Here is a 19385-nt window from a genome sequence, read left to right as displayed (position 1 = left end):
GCATCAGCACGGCCGCACCTGACGAATGGCGAAGTCAATGTAGCGTGCAACATGCGCATCCCAAAATGCGTCCAGTGGTGAACGCGCACTTCGTGGACATACTCCCATCCACCTTGCTGGGCCACGTTTGAGACAGCATCCCATGGCTCTGGATCGGGAACTTGCAGACGAATCCGATCTCGCTTGGAAAGAAAGAAGCCGAGAGTAGTTCTCGACTGATCAAGATCCTACCCCTGCATACTTCCTTTTTTTCCCTGTTTTTTTTTAATTTTTTTTATCTTGTTCTCACCTTGGACAGTGGTTTGCATAGGGGGGGGCCTGGGGCTCTCATCTAGGGCTATTTTACCTACCTGACTTGGTTCCACAGGGGCTAGAGGGCCTGATCCACCCAGTGTACTTTGCACGCCAACCCTTCCTAATCGAGATCTGAACCCATGCAAGGAAGGTACATGGAGTATCCTGAATTTGGCCAGTAACTGACTTTCTCCTATCGGGGACTTGGGCCGCACGGTCGAGTCGTATTACTGTGTACTCCGTACGGAGGAGCGGTTCGTGAACGAGCTGGAGCATGGCCATGCAGTCTGTAATGTAGCCCCGAGGACCGATGGCGTAACTACTGTGGCTAAAAAAAAATTATTATTTGAAAAACGCCCTTCCTTTAAAATAACCTAGACATCCGGTTCCGCGGGTGCTCCTGTATTGAAGATTAACCTCTTTTTTTCTTCCTTTCACCCTCCCATCCCTGATTGAGGCCCTCTCTTCATCGAGTACCGCAGGTAAAGACGCACCACCTAGACACCATGGCTCAATCCTCTCAGTGCTATCTCCCTCGATTCGCCTCCGCGTCTGCCGGGCCTAAACGCCCGGTCTCGATGAAGACGAGACCGACTCCTTCCCAGCATGCGCAATTATTAATCGCATCGCACGAGGGTCGTCTGAGCTCGCTGTTGCGAGCCACCTGGGCTCTGGTCCTACACTACTATATCCGTTCCGAGGATATCTGCTTCGGCTACCAGCACATTGAAGGCGACGCTCGCACCTCCCGAAACCCTGTACAGCGGTCGAGCGGCGCTGGCTTGTCGGTGGTTCGGCTAGCAGTTGACGAGAACGACTCCATCACCGCCATTGTAGATAAAGTGCGCAGGCAAGATGGATTCGACATGCAGGTCAATGGATCTGGAAGACTGGAGGACACCGCCGATGGATATCTTCCTTTCAACACCATCCTGATGCTGCGCACATACAATCAGGCGTCGAACACACTGTCCGCGCCTCCATCGGCACCCATTCTGGCAACCGCTCTGCCCGACGAGGTGGGTTGCGAAACAAATCTTTGTCCTTGTGCGAGTGCTGACTCTACCCAGTGCCAAGTTCGCCTCCATGTGAAGGTCCTGAGTGGGGACATCAGCATCTTCCTTGAGTGGCGTAACGGAGACATGTCGGGGGAACACATGAAGAGTGTTGCCAACATCTTCGAGCAGATGCTCGCCAAAGTTCTTTCTTCCGAAGACACCGCTATTAACCAGCTTAATTTGTTTTCGGAGAATGACTGGCGGCGCATCCACAAATGGAATTCTACCACTCTTACACTGCACGACCGGTGTATCCACGACGTGATCCACGAACAGGCGCTCGCCGGCCCTGAGAGAGAGGCGGTTTGTGCCTGGGACGGAAGCCTGACCTACCGCGAGCTGGATCATGTCGCCTCGAAACTGGCCTGCCATCTGCGCATGCGGGGCGTAGGCCCCGAAACCCGCGTGGCGTTGTGTTTTGATAAATCGGTGAGTTTGTAAAGTGTTCCTTTTTTTTGTTGTATAGATCGCTGACCGCCCAGAAATGGAACGTCGTCGCAATGCTTGGCGTGATGAAGGCCGGCGGCGCCTTTGTTCCGCTGGACGCAACACACCCGACTTCCCGTCTGCAACGCCTGGTCAGCGCCGTGCAGGCCTCAATTCTTCTGTGCTCGCAACCTCGCGCGCAGCTTCTCAAGTCCGTTGCCAAGACGGTGATCCCCTTGTGCGCGGAGACGCTGGATGGGCTGTCGCCTCCCGCGGACAATGTGGATGATGCGTCGGGTGTCACCAGTCAGAATGCAGCCTATGTGCTGTTCACTTCCGGATCCACGGGCGAGCCTAAGGTACGTTTTTAATTGCCCTAGAAATTTAGTTAAATTGGATGTTGATCGAGTATAGGGCACCCTGTTGGAGCACCGCGCATTCCTGTCGAGTGCCATGGTGCATGCCGCTGGACTACAAATTTATCGCGACACGCGCTCGTTACAGTTCGCTGCGCACACTTTTGACGCGAGCTTGGCTGAGTCGATAACTCCCTTGATCCACGGGGCATGCGTCTGTATCCCCAGTGAAGAGGCCCGGTTGAACGACATCGTAGGGGCCATCAACGATATGAGAGTCAACCAAGCATGCTTTACGCCTTCGTTCATTGGCTTTGTGGAAATTGACAGTGTTCCAGGGCTGAAGAGCCTTGTTTTGGCCGGGGAGGCAATGTCGCAGTCACAGCTGACGACGTGGTCCAAAATAAAACTGGTCAATGGCTATGGTCCTACGGAGGCCGCCGTGGCGTCCGTGCTTAATTCAAATGTCACACCAGACACCGATTGCAAAGATATTGGTTTGCCAGTCGGGGTGCGGGCCTGGCTGGTGAACCCGGAAGATCATAACGAACTGGTCCCCGTCGGCTGCCCTGGTGAATTGCTCCTCGAAGGACCGACCCTCGCTCGGTGCTACATCAACAACCCGCAAAAGACGAACGAATCCTTTATCTACGACCCAGCTTGGACTAAATTTGATGCTGGCGGTGACTCGAACCGTCGTTTCTACAAGACTGGCGATCTCGTCCGCTACAATTCCGACACGGGCTCGCTTAACTACATCGGCCGTAAAGATACACAGGTCAAAGTTCACGGCCAACGAATCGAACTTGGCGAGATCGAGAACCAGCTCAGCACCGATCCAGAGGTTACCCATTGCTCCGTCTTCTTCCCCAAGTCTGGATTTTCCAAGGGGAGATTGGTAGGCGTGGTCTCCTCTGCTGGCCTTTTAGCCGATCAATCCGAGTCGGACCTGGAACCCCTGCGACTTGTCTCGTCCTCGAAAAAGGCTAGACTGGTCCCCGGTATTCGAGAGCGATTGTCAGCGCGGCTTCCTACTTATATGGTCCCTGCGGTCTGGCTGTGTGTCCAAGCTTTGCCATTGCTTCCCTCCGGTAAATTGGATCGCAAAGGAATCGCGAATTGGGTCGCTGGCATGGAGAAGGATCCTGATGCGCAGAACCACCAAGCAGTCGGCATGCGGAAGCAAGTGACATCAAAACCTACGAACGAGACAGAGGAGGTGTTAGCAGTTGTCTACAGTCGCGTTCTCAACATTCCGCAACAACAGCTCAGCTTGGATGAGAGCTTTCTCGGGCTTGGTGGCGACTCCATCGCCGCGATGACATGTGTCGGTTTGTGTAAAAAGCGTGGAGTCGGGCTTTCTGTGCAAGAAGTCCTCCGTAGCAAGTCGATTCGAGAACTCGCTTCTCACGCCAAAGCCGTCAACCATGCCACCACTTACCATGAATCTGTGGACGAACCGTTCGACTTGTCACCCATCCAAATACTTCACTTTGGTGTTCGCAAAGAAGGGCAGGGACATTTCAACCAGGGCATCCTCACGCGTTTGAGCAGGGCCATCGATGAGCAGACGCTGCGCAAGGCCGTCGAAACCCTTGTCTCACGTCATTCTATGCTGCGCGCTCGCTTCGACGATTCCGGGTTTGCAACTGCCTCGAAGCAAAGAATCACTCGCGACATTGAAAGCTCTTATCGATGGCGTACCCACAACGTCTCCAGCATGGATGATGTCAAGCCCTTGGTTGCGGACAGCCAATCGTGCATCAACTGCTTCTCCGGACCTTTGCTTGCGCTCGACTACTTTAATGTCCAAGGCCGGGATTGGGTGCTGTCGATGACCGCCCACCATTTGGTTGTTGATATTGTCTCATGGAGAATTATCCTTGAAGATCTGGAAGACCTGGTGCTCAATCCCAACAAGTCCCCCAGTCAGGATGGGTCCTTGCCTTTCCAGACATGGTGCCGTTTGCAAGCGGATCACAGCAAAGCCTTGATCTCCGAAAAGAAGGTAGCGACTGACTCGCTTCCTGCTGTGGATTTCGCCTACTGGGGATTGCAGAAACAACAAACCACGTATGGTGATGTGGATTGTGCGTCTTTCGAAATCGATGAGGCTCACACCACTTCAATCCTGCTGGAGTGCCATAAAGCTCTCGAGACCGAACCCATCGATCTGTTTCTGGCAGCGATGCTCCACTCGTTTGGTCAGTCTTTCACTGATCGTGCTCTTCCTGTGATTCACAATGAAGGGCACGGCAGAGAGGTTTGGGACTCGTCAATTGATATTTCGCACACTGTCGGCTGGTTCACCATCCTTCATCCAATCTTCATATCCGGCCTCAAGCCAAACAACCCCGTCGAGACCCTCATCCAGGTCAAGGACCTCCGACGTCGCGTCTCGGACAATGGTCGCGCCGACTTTGCTAGTCGAGTCCTGCCTAGTGACGGAAAAGAGGACGCCTGCTACCCGCATCCCTTTGAAATGTCCTTCAACTACGTTGGCCAACACCGTGACTTGCAGCGGAAGGATGGTCTTTTCCAACTTGTCAACCAGATGGCTGGTGAGGCAGGGCAAGGAGGAGGCGCCGCGGACTTCGGCCGTGACACTCCACGATTCGGTCTCTTTGAGATCTCTGCCATGGTAGTAGCAGGACGTCTCCGATTTACTTTCTCCTTCAACCGGTTTATGCAGCACCAGAACCAAATTCGTCGCTGGGTTTCTACCTGCCAGCAATTGCTTGTGTCTCTTTCCGAGCAATTGCAGTCCACGACGCCCCGAGTGACTTTGAGCTCTTTCCCAATGCTGTCATTGACTTATGATAGTCTCGAGAAAGTGGTTTCCGAAAAGCTTCCGGCCATGGGCATTAACTCTCTGGATCTCGTCGAGGACATCTACCCTTGCTCTCGCCTACAGCAGGGTATCTTGCTCGGGCAAACTCGCGACAGCTCCTACTACGCTGTTCATGACACCTTTGAGATCAAAGGCCGTGGATCGAATGTGCCAAACGTTGACAGATTGGTGAATGCCTGGGAGCAAGTAGCTTCCCACCATGCCATGTTCCGGACGATTTTTGCGGAGAACCTCACTCCTCGTGACCCCTTCTGCCAGGTTGTGCTCAAGAAGTATGATGCAACACCGGTCTTTTTGCAGTCCTCTGGAGAAAGCGATGTGCTTGCCACTTTCGACAGACAGGAGCCTAAGAACTACCGTGAGCTTCGCCCGGCATACCGTTTTACTCTTTGTCAGACCGCTACCGGAAGGCTGTTCTGCCGCATTGAGCTCAGCCATGCTGCCATGGATGGTAACTCTATTTCTATCATCCTTCGTGATTTGCAGTTGGCATACGTTGGAAGACTTGAAGAAAGTCCCAAGCCCTTGTTTAAAGACTACATCCGTTATCTTCGGAATGCACCAACGGAGGCCAGTATCAACTACTGGCGTGGGTACTTGTCTGATGCTAAGCCATGCAATTTCCCGGTCCTGACTGATGGCGAGAAGTCATTCAAGAGCCTTCGGTCAATTCCTGTCAACTTTGGATCTCTAGCGCACCTTCAATCTGTTTGTGAAAAGAAGCGAATCACACTATCCAATGTGTTCAACGCGGCGTGGGGTCTCACTCTTCGCTCTTTCTGTGGCTCTGATGACGTCTGCTTCAGCTACATGGCATCTCTGCGAGACGTTGCTGTCGATGGTATCCAATGGGTGGTCGGTCCTGTTATCAACCTGATGGCTTGCCGCATGAAAATTACTGGAGACTCCATACTCAGCGATGTCCTCCAGCAGATCCAGGATGACTACATGGAGAGCCTTCCGTTTCGCCAAACCTCGCTCATCGACATCCAGCATGCTCTCAAGCTCTCCGACACCAATCTCTTTAACTCAGGCGTTTCCTACCGCAGATTGCCCAGCGCCAAGGATGCTGTGAGCAGTGACATCGAATGCGTTGAAGTTGGCTCCATCCACGACCCAGCCGAGTTTCCGGTCTTCATTAACATTGAGGCCATGGATACCCAGGCCCGCATTGATCTTAACTACTGGACCACCAATCTCTCGGATGCCCAGGCTGCAAACGTTGCTAGCATTTACCTTCGCTGTCTCGAAAACATCATGGACCATGCCGACAAGGAGATCCGCCAGCTGGACATTCTCAGTGATGTTAACAAAGCCCAGATCCTCTCCTGGAACTGCAAGATGCCACAAGCCATTGACAAGTGTGTCCACCGGACTGTTCAAGATATGGCCAAGATCAGACCAGATGCTTTGGCTGTCACTGCCTGGGATGGTAGCCTCACTTACTCCAAGCTGGATCAGTTTTCGTCCCGCCTTGCAAGCTATCTCGTTACTTTCGGTGTTGGTCCCGGCAGTCTGATCCCTGTCTGCTTCGAGAAGTCTGTCTGGAACATAGTCTCAGTCCTGGCCATTATGAAAACCGGTGGCGGCTGTATTCCCGTCGAGTCTGCTCAAACCACGGCTCTCATTGACAATTGGGTTCTTGATAATGTGGTTCAGGTCGCACTTGCATCCCCCGAGAAAGCTCAAATTCTTGAAGACCTCATCCCATATGTCATCCCCGTGAGCGAGTCTCTCCTGGAGTACCTCACTGATGAGCCCCTGTTTTCCGCTGCCACTCCTTCAGATGCCGCCTATGTCGCTTTTACGGCTGGTTTCTCTCGCCGCCCCAGAGGACTTGTGCTGGAGCATTCAACAATCATGACAAGGGCCGAGGGTTTTGCTGCGAAGTTGAGACTATCAGATGTCTCCAGGACCCTTCAGTTTTCTGCTCACACATCTGACATGTTCCTCCTTGAGACTTTTGGCACCTTTATTCATGGAGGCTGTGTTTGCATTCCGGCTGATATCGAGCCATTTAACTTGTCATCCGCGATTAATGTGCTCCATGCCAATGTCGCAAGCTTCACTCCGACTGTTGCAGCTCTTGTCTCTCCAAAGGATGTTCCCGGCCTGCGTACTCTTGCTCTTATTGGTGAAGCTCCTACAAGCGCTATCCTTAGCCAGTGGAATACCGACGATCTGCAGCTACATACTTTGTATGGCACGGCAGAGACTTCTTCTGCCTCTCTTCACACCGCACACCTGGCGAACTCGTCCGAAGCCCGGGAGATTGGATATGCTATGTCGTGCGTCTCATGGGTTGTTAATCCGGAGAACCATCACTCTCTTGTCCCCATCGGTTCCGTCGGCGAACTGGTCATTGAAGGGCCCGTTCTCGCTCGAGGCTATCTCGAACTTGATGCCACCACACCCAAAGACTTCTTTGAGAACCCTTTGTGGCTTTCGAGCCTTGATCAGATCGATGACATCCTGGATGGAAAGCGGTGGTTTTTTAAAACGGGAGATCTTGTTCGCTACAACTCCGATGGATCTTTGATCTACGTCGGCCGGAAGAGCGACGTTGTGGGACTACCCCTGCCAGTCGATTGCTTCCAGACCCAAGACTACGTTGACTCATTCGTGGAATCGAAGACGAAATGCATTGTGGAAAGCATCACTTTCCATCGCGATGCCGGAGTTACGGAAAGCCTTGCTGCCTTTGTAATCTCGACCGACGAAATCTCCACAACAGTCGGTGACAGCTCGATCATCCAACACTCTGCTCCACACATGCAAACTGCAATTGTTAGTATACATGCGCACCTCACTGCCAATCTCCCAACGAACAAGGTCCCGAGTATTTACGTTCCCATCTCTTCTCTTCCCCTTACCACTTTTGGAAAGCTGAACTTACAGACCCTGCAAACTGAGATTCAAGGACTGCCCACCAATGTTCTCGGATTGTTTGACATCAAACATTGGACCGGCTCGAAATCGGCAGACCAGATCTCTCGATGCTCGACGCTCTCGGAGGGCAATGTTGCCTTCTGGAAGGAGTACCTTGCCGAGGCTGAACCGTGCAACTTCCCTGCCTTGTCGCGCGACCTGATTGAGGAGGATCGCTCGACTCGCACACTCAACAAACAGACCGGAAAGCTGCATGCCTTCAGCAAGATGGCAGGCGTTGATGTTGCGACCCTCCTCCAATTTGCATGGGCCATGGTTCTCCGTTGCTACACCGGCTGCGACGATGTGTGCTTTGCTTACCTTGCCTCTGATTTCAACGACGCTGAGGAGCTTGATTCCCAAGCCATTGTCGCTTGTCGACTTCTTTTGAGCAACGATCGCAGAGTGGAGGACACTCTGCAACGAATCAAGACGGATTCTGAAAAGTGCCTCCAAAACTTCGTTGATCTCAGCAGCGTCATTCACCAACTTGGCCTTGAGGATGGAGGTCTTGTTAACACCCTCTTCAAGTTCCACAAGGCATCTTACCTCTCGAATGGCAGCCTTGCAGAAACACCAACCAGCAGCGCCTACAAGCTCGCAGTCGAAGCTGAAGTCTCCAACTCGTTTGCTCAAATTCATTTCAACTACTCTTCCGATACTTTGTCCAGCAAACAAGTCAGCCATGTCATCGACGCATTTGATCACATTCTCGACGACCTGGTCTCTTCAAACTCTCGCGATCGTGTAATTGGAGATCTTGACATGTTTCCCGAGCGATCTTGCCGCCAGGTTCGCGAATGGAATGCTATTTCACCCCCAAGATTTGAAAAGTGCGCAGACGAACTCATTCAGCAGCAAGCCCTTCTTCATCCTCGCTCTGAAGCCGTGTGCTCCTGGGACAAGAACTTTACATACGGGCAGCTTGAGATTGTCTCCAGTCGCCTGGCACGCCATCTTTCCGGCCTTGGAGTCAAACCTGAAGTCTTTGTTGTAATGTGTTTCGAGAAGTCCGCCTGGGCTATTGTTGCTCAACTTGCCGTCCTCAAGGCTGGTGGAGCGTTTGTCTCTATTGACCCTGCGCATCCTGACGCAAGACTTCAAGTCTTGATTGACGAAATTGGTGCCGATCTTGTCTTGTGTTCTTCTTCCATTCAAGCTCGGATGTCAAAGCTTTGCAAGAAAGCAATCGCTGTTTCCCAACCCGCTCTCTCTCAGCTTCCTGATTCTCCACTGGCCTTGCCCGGCAAACGACCCACTCCATTCAACGCTGCCTATGCCATCTTTACTTCGGGAACCACCGGAAAGCCGAAGGCGACAGTGGTGGAACACCTTGCTCTCAGCACAACTGCAGTTGCCATGACTGATGCTCTGCATATGAATTCCGCAACTCGCGCATTGCAATTCTCGAACTACACCTTCGACGTTAGCATCTTGGAAATCATGGTCACCTTGATGACTGGAGGTTGTGTCTGTGTTCCAAGTGAAGAGGAGCGCATGAACAATCTGGGAGGCGCCATTCGACGTATGGAAGCAAACTACATGGCCTCGCCCCCTGCCATTGTCAACACTTTGGAACCCAAGAATGTGCCGACTCTCAAGACCATCATCACGGGAGGCGAGAAAATGCCGGCAAACCACATCGACCGCTGGCATGACAGATTTGTTATCAATGCTTACGGTCCCTCTGAAGCCACTGTCGTTGCCACGACCGGTGTCAAGGTTGACTGGGATGGCAACCGTGTCAACAACGATCCCACATCCATCGGAACTGCTGCAAATTGTAGAGTTTGGATTGTTGATCCCAACAACTACAACCGTCTTCTTCCTGTGGGTGCAGTTGGTGAGATGCTTTTGGAGGGAAGCAACATTGCGCGAGAATATCTCGGCAACGAACAGAAAACCAAGGAAGCCTTCATTCAAGATCCTGTTTGGAATCGTCATGCTGGCCTCCAGGGTCTGTTCAAGCGAAGCGACCGCATGTACCGCACGGGAGATCTTGTTCGTTACAACAGCGATGGAACCCTCGCTTTCATCTCCCGAAAGGATACCCAGATCAAATTCAACGGTCAGCGTATTGAGCTCGAGGAAATTGAACACCAGTGTGTTCGTTGCCTCCCAGAGGGCTCTCAAGTTGCTGTGGATGTTGTCGTGCCTCAAGAACGAACCGTGGCCAAGGGTCTTGCAGCCTTTTTTACAATCCACGATGCAGACTCCTTCCACGGCGGTAGCACCGACCAGTTTGCTCCTACAATTCCTGGTGCTGACCCATTGCTTCTGCCAATCTCCGTCTCCAACATGGACGTTATTCAAAAGTTGAAAGGCTCTCTGCCCGATTTGTTACCTCAGAGTATGATGCCACGCCTCTTCTTCCCATTGCGAAACCTGCCTTTCACCTCGTCGGCAAAGGTCGACCGCAGGAGACTCCGTGCCATGGTCCAATCTTTGCCCAAGGAGGCGCTCAAGTCCTACATTACCTTCAAGGTTGCCACAAAACAGGAGGAGCTGCAAGCAGAGGGACCCGAAATGAAACTCCGAGCTCTTTGGGAAAAGACCCTCGATCTCGAACCTGGCTCTGTTACCATCGAAGACAGTTTTTTCGCACTTGGTGGTGACTCGCTTTCCGCCATGAATCTTGTTGGAGCTGCACAGGCCGAAGGGATTGCCCTCACAGTCACCAGCATTTTCAAATATCCACAGTTGGTGGACATGGCTAAGAGCTGTGTGGTGTCTTCCAATCCACCGGAGAGCAAGCAGCAGGTTGCCACTAAACCTTTTGCGCTGCTGCCGCCTTCCCTTATTCTCGATGAGCTTCTCGAGGAGGTCACAGACAACTGCATGGTACCACGGGATTCTATTACCGACATCTACCCCTGCAGTGCCGTTCAAGAAGGCCTTCTTACTCTCTCGGTTAAGCACCATGGAGCCTATGTTGCCCAGCCAGCGTTTCGCCTCGCTGATGGAGTGAACCTCGAGCGATTCAAGGCTGCTTGGCAGCAGACAGTGACCGAGTTGGACATTCTCCGCACGCGCATTGTGCACACGGAGGCTATGAACTTTACACAGGTCGTCATCAAGGACTCGCCGATTTCCTGGATACATGCAAAGACTTTTGATCAACTTCCGAATGACAGTATTAATATCCCAAAGCATAACGGGGCTCCTTTGACTGCATACGCCATTGTTCAACCCCAGGCCTCGTCTACCAGCTATTTTGTCTGGTCCGTCCACCACGCACTTTACGATGGCTGGAGCATTCCCTTGATCTGGCGCAAAGTCGAAGAGAACTATCTCGGTTCAAAGAACAAGCGACAGGCGACTTCATACAGCCTGTTCATTGAACACCTTTCAAAGAAGGATATGGCTGTGTCGGATGTCTTTTGGAAGTCATATCTTGCCGATCTTTCCTGCGAGGTTTTCCCCAATAACAAGAATTCTGTCCCTGATGCTGTGCGTGCCGGGAACACCCAGTACCACACCTTTGAGTTTTCACGAGCTCCCAACACCGTTGACCTCACTCTGCCTGTGCTTATTCGAGCTGCCTGGGCGATTGTGGTTGCTACTCACACTGGGGCTGGCGATGTCTGCTTCGGTGAAACCTTGTCTGGTCGAAATATCGATCTCCCTGGCGTCGGCGATATTGCTGGCCCCGTTTTGACCACTGTTCCCACTCGGATTCAGGTCGACAATGCAGTTCCCATCCTCCAGTACTTGCAGAAAGTGCACCAATCAACAACTGAGATGATTCCGCACCTGCATTCGGGATTGCAGCGCATCCGGGCCATCAACAACGACACTTCCACTGGCTGCAACTTCCAGAATCTTTTGGTTATCCAGCCAAATGAAGGGCAACTCAATGACAAGATCTGGATTGATGAGGATTATCAAGCCAGCGAGGACTTTTATACCCATCCGCTTGTGCTGGAATGCGGCATCTCGAAAACAAGCATCTCCCTTAAAGCACACCATGATGAGCTCATCATCAATAGCTGGCAGACAAAGCGACTAGGCGAGCAATTTTGCTATGTGCTGAAGCAATTGATCTCGATGCCCAAGAACTGCACCCGAAAACTTGGGGACCTGGAAGTTGTCAGCCCTCAGGACAAGGCTGAAATTTCTCGCTGGAACCAACGCCACATTGCAGCAGCCGATCGATGTGTCCATGATTACATTCGAGACAAAGCATTTGAGACTCCCAATGCCCAGGCTGTGTGTGCTTGGGATGGCGAGCTTACTTACAGAGAGTTTTGGGAGCTCGCTTCATCTTTTGCGAACTACCTCATTTCTCGCGGAGTGGGCCCCGAGGTCTTCGTCCCTGTTTGCCTTGACAAGTCTGCTTGGGCAATGGTCACCATCATCAGCATCTTGATTGCAGGTGGTGGATATGTGCCCCTGGATCCATCCCACCCTACCTCGAGACATGAGGAGATCCTTGAGGAGGTCAGCGCGATCATGATTCTCTGCACTCCCAAATACACTAACCGCTATACCCGAGCTGTCAAAACTGTGATACCAATCAGCAAAGAGACAATCAAGGCGTATGGATCTCTCAATTCGCAAACCCGCAACCGCTCCCAAGTCACACCCTCGAACATGGCGTATGCTATTTTCACGTCGGGCAGTACTGGTCGTGCCAAGGGCATTGTCATCGAGCACCAGAACATTGCCAGCAGTGCTTTGGCATTTGGGCCTGTGGTCCACATGGACTCCTCCTCCAGGGTCCTCCAGTTTGCTTCTTTGACCTTTGATGCCGCAGTCCTGGAGGTTCTTGCAATTTTGATGTTTGGCGGTTGCATCTGTGTACCCAGCGAGGACGAGCGTCTCAACGACGTTGCAGGTGCTATTCGGCGCATGAAAGTTAACTGGACCTTCCTCACCCCCTCAATTGCTAGCATTGTTGAGCCATCGTCTGTCCCCTCTCTCAAGATTCTTACGTGCGGTGGTGAGAAGATGTCCAAGGAAGTGATCACCAAATGGGCCAACGCCGCCCACCTCATGAATTGCTATGGCCCCACGGAGACCTGCGTGTTTGCGGTCATTGACACCACTGTTGCCGCTCATCGGGATCCTGCACGCATTGGATATGGAATTCCCAGCACCTTGACTTGGATCGTCGATCCTGACAATCACAACCGATTGGCACCTTTGGGGGCTGTTGGCGAGCTTGCTCTGGAAGGCCCTGCTCTCGCGAGGGAGTATCTCAAAAACCCGGAGAAGACTGCTGAAACCTTCATTGAAAACCCTACCTGGATCAAGGAGTTTGGCACGAACATGCCGGCTCCCCGAAGGATTTACCTGACCGGCGATCTTTGCTACTACAACCAAGATGGCACTGTTGGCTACATCAGTCGCAAGGACCACCAAGTCAAACTCCACGGCCAACGCATGGAATTGGGTGAAATCGAGCATCGCCTCTACTCGGACCCCCGCGTCCGACATGCTGTGGTTATTCTTCCAAAGAACGGTCCTCTTCAGCAGCGCCTTGTTACTGTCATGTCTCTCAACAAGGTTGTTGCGGACAACAATCTCATTTCGGATCAGCCTTGTGAGCTTGTTGATGAAGAAGAACTCGAGAGCCATGCATATGCTGCTCTCAGTGATGTTCAGAAAAGCCTTGAGAATCAATTGCCAATTTATATGGTTCCACAGACATGGGCACTGATCAAGAAGCTGCCCATGCTTGTGTCGGGCAAGCTCGACCGAAAGAAGATCACTGCTTGGCTTGAGAACATTGACGAGACGTCTTACGACAGAATCATGCAAGACTATGACCGGATGAAGCGTGGCCATAGTGAGAAGAAGGAGGAGCCAGAGCAGGACACCTCCCTCAAGGTGATTCGGGAGATTTTTGCGCAAGTTTTGAACATTTCTCTGCAGAAGATCAATGTCGAACGCTCTTTCGTCAGCTTGGGCGGCGACAGCATCACTGGAATGGCCGTGATTTCCAGAGCCCGCAAACAGGGCCTTGTCCTGACCCTCAATGACATTTTGCAGAGCAGGTCGATCAAAGAGCTTTCCCAAGCAGCTGGAACCAAGGCTCCGGTTTCTCAGCGCGAGGAAAAGTTAGGTGAAGGATTCGGTCTTTCACCAATCCAGAAACTGTACTTCCGGTGCTCGAACTCCTTCCAGGGTGCCTCCCGCTTTAACCAGAGCATCACCGTGCGCGTCACTCGCAGAGTTGAAGGAGAGGTTCTGCGTCGTGCGATCAAGGCTGTGACGAGCCAGCACTCAATGTTCCGAGCACGGTTCAGCAAGACTAGCAGTGGTGTCTGGGAGCAGAAAGCTGCAGCGGTAAGTGATAAGATTGGTTACGCCAACGTTCAAGAAGGGCTGTGCTTACAATTAGTACAGGAAGTTGATGAGTCCTACCGCTTCCGCATTCATTCCATCAATGAGACACGCGAGATGGTGACCAAGATCGCTGAGAGCCAGACCTGCCTAGATCCTTCGAATGGACCCATATTAGCAGCAGATCTTTTTAATCTTCGCAGTGGTGGACAGATTCTTTTCCTCGTTGCTCACCACCTTTGTGTTGACATGGTGTCTTGGCGCATTGTTCTTCAGGATCTGGAAGAGCTCGTTGCCTCCGGGTCTCTTTCCGATGAGAAAGCGCTTTCTTTCCAGAGCTGGTGCCAGATGCAACTCGAGAGGAGCAAGGTCCACGAAGCAGACAGCCTCTTACCTTTCACACCCGAGCAACCTGATCTCCGGTACTGGGGTATGGATAACTCGCAAAACGTCTACGGCCACATCAAGATGGAGTCTTTCACTCTGAGCGAGGACGTCACCAAGTTTATTCTCGATGGCTGCCATGGTGTCTTCCGTACTGATACGGTTGATATTCTGCTGTCATCCATTATCCACTCCTTCCGCCGCACATTCACAGATCGCAAGGTTCCCACCGTGTACAACGAAGGACATGGTCGGGAGGCATGGGATGCGAACATTGACCTTTCGCGAACTGTTGGCTGGTTTACGGCCTTGTGCCCACTGCATGTACAGCCAGAGTCTGGTAAGCTTTTGCCCTCTCAGCAGTACTTAATTGAACCTCATACTCACACAACTACAGCTGGAATTGTCGATACAATCAAGCGTGTCAAGGACGCCAGACGCAAGATTGTTGACAATGGCCGACCATATTTCGCTAAGAGCCTCCTCCAATCCGACTCATCTGAATTCCCGGTTCCCCTTGAAATCCTGTTCAACTACCTCGGTCGACTTCAGCAGCTGGAGCGTGCCGACTCCCTGTTCCAGCATTATGGCAGCGCATTTGACAGCTCGGACTTTGCCACTGCAGGTGATATGGGACCTGAGACGCCTCGATTTGCCCTGTTTGAAGTGTCTGCCATTGTTATCAAGGATAAGCTCACTGTTGCATTCACTTACAACCGTCACATGCAACGCGAAGGGAAGATCCGCCATTGGATCATGGAGTGCAAGCAGATTCTCGAGAAGGATCTCCTCTCTTTGAAGAGCACGACCCCCGAGCCTACTCTCAGTGACTACCCTCTGCTGCCAATCAACTACCATGGGCTTCAGATGCTCACGAACAACACTTTCCGCAAGTTGGGCATTCGAAGCAAGGATCAGGTTGAAGACATCTATCCCTGCTCCCCAATGCAAGAAGGCTTATTGCTGAGCCAACTCCGCGACCCCAACGCCTACATGTTCCTCACGGTATTCGAGATCAAGGATCCGCGATCTGGAAGGGTGAACACTGAGAAGCTTGCCCAAGCCTGGCAAGCCATTGTTGAACGCCATCCGGTGTTGAGAACAGTCTTCATTGACAGCACCTACAGCGGAGGATCATTTGACCAGCTTGTTCTCAGCAAACTCAACGACAATGTTCTCCGAGTCGAATGCTCGGATTCTCAGGTTGAGGAAAAGCTGGGCTCGATCTCCCTGCGCAACATGAACTCTACGCGCCAATCGAAACTCTCTCATCAACTGACGATCTGCAAAACATCCAGTGGCCGCGTTCTGGTTAAGCTGGAGATCAATCATGCTATCATTGATGGCGGCTCTGTCGATGTTCTTCTGCGTGATCTAGCGATGGCTTACGACCGTCGACTCCCAGAGGGCGAAGGGCCCAGATTCAGTGACTACATTCAGTTTATTAGATCTAGGAGCCAGAGCGAGGCTCTTGGTCACTGGAAACAGTATCTTGGCGGAGTTAGCCCATGCCATATTGCTCCTTCGGCCGGATTCGAGTCGAAGAGAGAGCTCAAGGGCGTGCTCATGAACTTCCGGCGTTTCCCTGAGCTTCTGCAGTTCTGCGAAAAGAGCTCAGTTACCCTTGCCAATCTGACTTTGTCCGCTTGGGCCATTGTGCTCCGACAGTTTACTGCCTCTGACGATGTCTGCTTTGGATACTTGTCAGCTGGGCGCGACGCACCTGTCAACGGGATTCAGGACATGATTGGCATCTTCATCAACATGCTTTGCTGCAGAGTTCAATTCTCCAGACAGCAAACTCTTGTGGACGTCTCTAAGCAGGTGCAGGACGATTATATTCGCAGTATTCCACACCAGAGCTGCTCGTTGGCAAGCATCCAACACGAGCTTGGCTGGCAGGGCCAATCACTCTTTAACACCACTTTGTCGATCCAGAACCACTCGGTGGCGGGCGCCTCGAAGGAGAAGGGCTTGTCCTTTGACCTTCAGCATGCTCATGATCCCAGCGAGGTATGTTTTCTCCTACTCACTGCCACTGTTTAACACTGACTTTGGGATATAGTATGCGGTAACTGTAAATGTTGAGATCGCTCGGGGCCAGGAAGGCATTCTTCTACGATACTGGAGTGATGTTGTTTCCGACGAGCAAGCGCAATCTTTGGCCGATACCATCGCCAAAGTGTTTACTGGCTTCATTGAGACACCGTCTGCAACAATGCTGGAATCGAAGTTTGAAGCCGAAGTGCCACATGAACAACAGCCTGTCGAGTGGGACTACTCCCAATCTGCTTACAGCGAAAAGCCTAAGCAGTCCGACCAGGCGCTCGACAATAACTCCATCCAGAGGATAATTGACGATCGTGTGCATGAGATTATTGGACAATTGTTAAGAGAAGGAAAATTGACGGTTCCGGGCATCCAAACGGAGGGGCTGTCTGGTTATAGTGACGCAGTGGATTCACCTTATGGTGCATCGGGAATTCAAGGAGCAGATGATTCTGGGGTTTGTTCGGCGACTTCTCGATCCAGCGAGGATGGGATGTCGGCCGATGTGGAAAGGAAACTATGGAGTCTTTGGAGCACGGCGCTTGGGCTTTCCCCCAACGTCGTGAGGCACCAGGACAGCTTTTTCAAGCTGGGTGGCGACAGCATCACGGCTATGAAGATGGTCAGTGCCGCCCGTGAGGAGGGACTTGTTTTGACGGTGGCGGATGTTTTCAACAACCCGGTCTTCGAGGATATGCTTACAACAGTGCGCGCCGCCAATGTCACTCAGCAAAGGTTGAACGTCGACCTTCAGCCCACTCCCAAAGAGCCGGAGGCATTCTCTGACACCAACCGCATATCCCTCGCACACACACCTTCCTCGGAGAGCATTGAGATTCTCAAGCCTACCAAGTGTGTGGACGATAACTCCATCCAGAGTGGTATTTGCCCCAAGATCGGTGTCTTCAAGGGTGGCATCGCCGACGTTCTGCCTGTCAATGACTTCCAGGCCCTGTCACTGACTGCGACCCTCTTCAAGTCCCGGTGGATGTTGAACTATTTCTATTTGGAAGGGAATGGACCTCTGGATTTGAAACGTCTGCGCGAGAGCTGCTTGAAGGTCGTTGATGCGTTCGATATTCTCCGAACTGTCTTCGTATGCTTCCACGACCAGTTCTTCCAGGTCGTCTTGCGCAAGATTCGACCCAGCATTTTTGTCTACGAAACCGATCGCGGACTTGATGATTTTACCATGACCTTACAGCAGCGAGATCGCGAGTATGGCCCACGCGAAGGCGAGCAGTATGTTCAGTTCTATGTGGTGAAGAAGAAGGGCAGCAACCAGCACCGCATCCTCATCCGGCTCTCTCACACTCAGTACGACGGAGTGTGCCTGTCAAAGATCATGTCGGCCATCAAACTTGGCTACGAAGGCAGTCCTCTTCCTCCAGTAACTCCTTTCGCGAGCTACATGCGCCAGCTTCCTGGTACCATCACGCCAAATCACTACCAGCACTGGACCAAGCTTCTCGAGGGTTCGAAGATGACCGAGATCGTCCGTCGAAAGGGCCCGACCATGTTCCAGAATGTCGGCTCCTTCACCGAAATCCACAAGACGGTCGAGATCCCGCCCATGGCTCTTGGCAATATCACTGTTGCGACAGTGATGCAGGCTGCATGGTCCATCGCTCTTGCCAAGCTGTCTGCCCAGTCAGACGTGGTCTTTGGCCTCACAATCAGCGGACGCAACGCGACTGTCCCTGGAATCGAAACCACCGTCGGGCCCTGCGTCAACGTGATACCTGTGCGCGTCAAGTTCGATGAAAAGTGGACAGCACTTGATCTCTTCCGCTTCTTGCAAGACCAGCAGGTCTCAAACATGCCCTACGAATGCCTGGGCTTCCGTGAGATCATCAAGCAATGTACCGAATGGCCCGCCTGGACCTACTTCACCACCTCCGTCTTCCACCAGAATGTTGACTACGAAGGTTCTCTCCAACTGGATGACACTCAGTATCAGATGGGTGGCGTCGGTGTCAATGACAATTTGGCTGATCTGACTATGGTCTCTCGGCCGGCCGACGAGCGTACTCTGAACGTGACCCTGGGCTTCTCTGAAAAGGGGCCCATCCTCCCATCATTTGCGTCCAAGGTTGTGGACATGGTCTGCGAAATCGCCCAGTCTCTCACTGCAAACCCAAGCACCGCCCTCCCGTCTCCCAGCATGCTCCGCTCGCTGCCTTCGCAAGTCGTTGATGATCTGCCTCGTCCAACGGACGAGCATTTCCTCAGCGCCCATCTCAAGTCCCGTTCTATTGCCGAGCTTCTTGTCCACTCAGACATCCTGTCCAGGTCGTGGCACCAGGTTCTTCCGAGCCGTAACACAAGCCCCAGCGCTCTCTCCGAGTCCGAGTCCAAACCACCCGCTCATCAGACGGCATTCCAGCTTGACTCATCATTCTTCGACCTTGGTGGTGATATTTTCAACATGGCCCAGCTGACCTGGCTGCTTGAGCAGGAGGGCTTGAAAGTTCGCCTGGAGGATCTCTTGGAGCATCCTTCGTTCTTGGGCCAGATGGCCGTCCTCGCACTGCACAACTCCAGAAATCCGGAAGATTTCCCTGGAGAGTATGCTACTGGTGCGGCCGCAACATCAGATCTTGGATCTCGGGCTGAGAAGAAGAAGACATGGGAGAAGGCCATCACTATTGCGAAAAAGCTGACTCGTCGAAACAACATGGTCTCAACTCGGGCTTGATGAAAATGCAGAATTCTAAACTACCCCCCCCCAAAAAAAAAAAAAAAAAAAAA

At 52.3% G+C, this 19385-nt stretch overlaps 1 protein-coding gene across 1 annotated transcript; it reads left to right on the top strand.

The window, feature by feature from the left end:
- Positions 1–800: 800 nt before the first annotated feature.
- Positions 801–19332, top strand: nrps1 (uncharacterized protein; the record flags this gene model as incomplete). The annotated part of the gene is made up of 5 exons (XM_057191960.1): positions 801–1313; positions 1365–1781; positions 1835–2137; positions 2193–16598; positions 16651–19332. The coding sequence occupies 5 exons, from the start codon at positions 801–803 to the stop codon at positions 19330–19332; spliced, it is 18321 nt and encodes a 6106-aa protein (XP_057056913.1).
- Positions 19333–19385: the final 53 nt, after the last annotated feature.

Source organism: Penicillium riverlandense, assembly GCF_028828495.1.
Source record: "Penicillium riverlandense strain IBT 135883 chromosome Unknown utg000001l_segment0_segment0, whole genome shotgun sequence".
Lineage (NCBI taxonomy): Eukaryota > Fungi > Ascomycota > Eurotiomycetes > Eurotiales > Aspergillaceae > Penicillium > Penicillium riverlandense.
The sequence above is the reverse complement of the archived record's forward strand: the minus strand, read 5'-3'. Positions and strand labels throughout refer to the sequence as shown.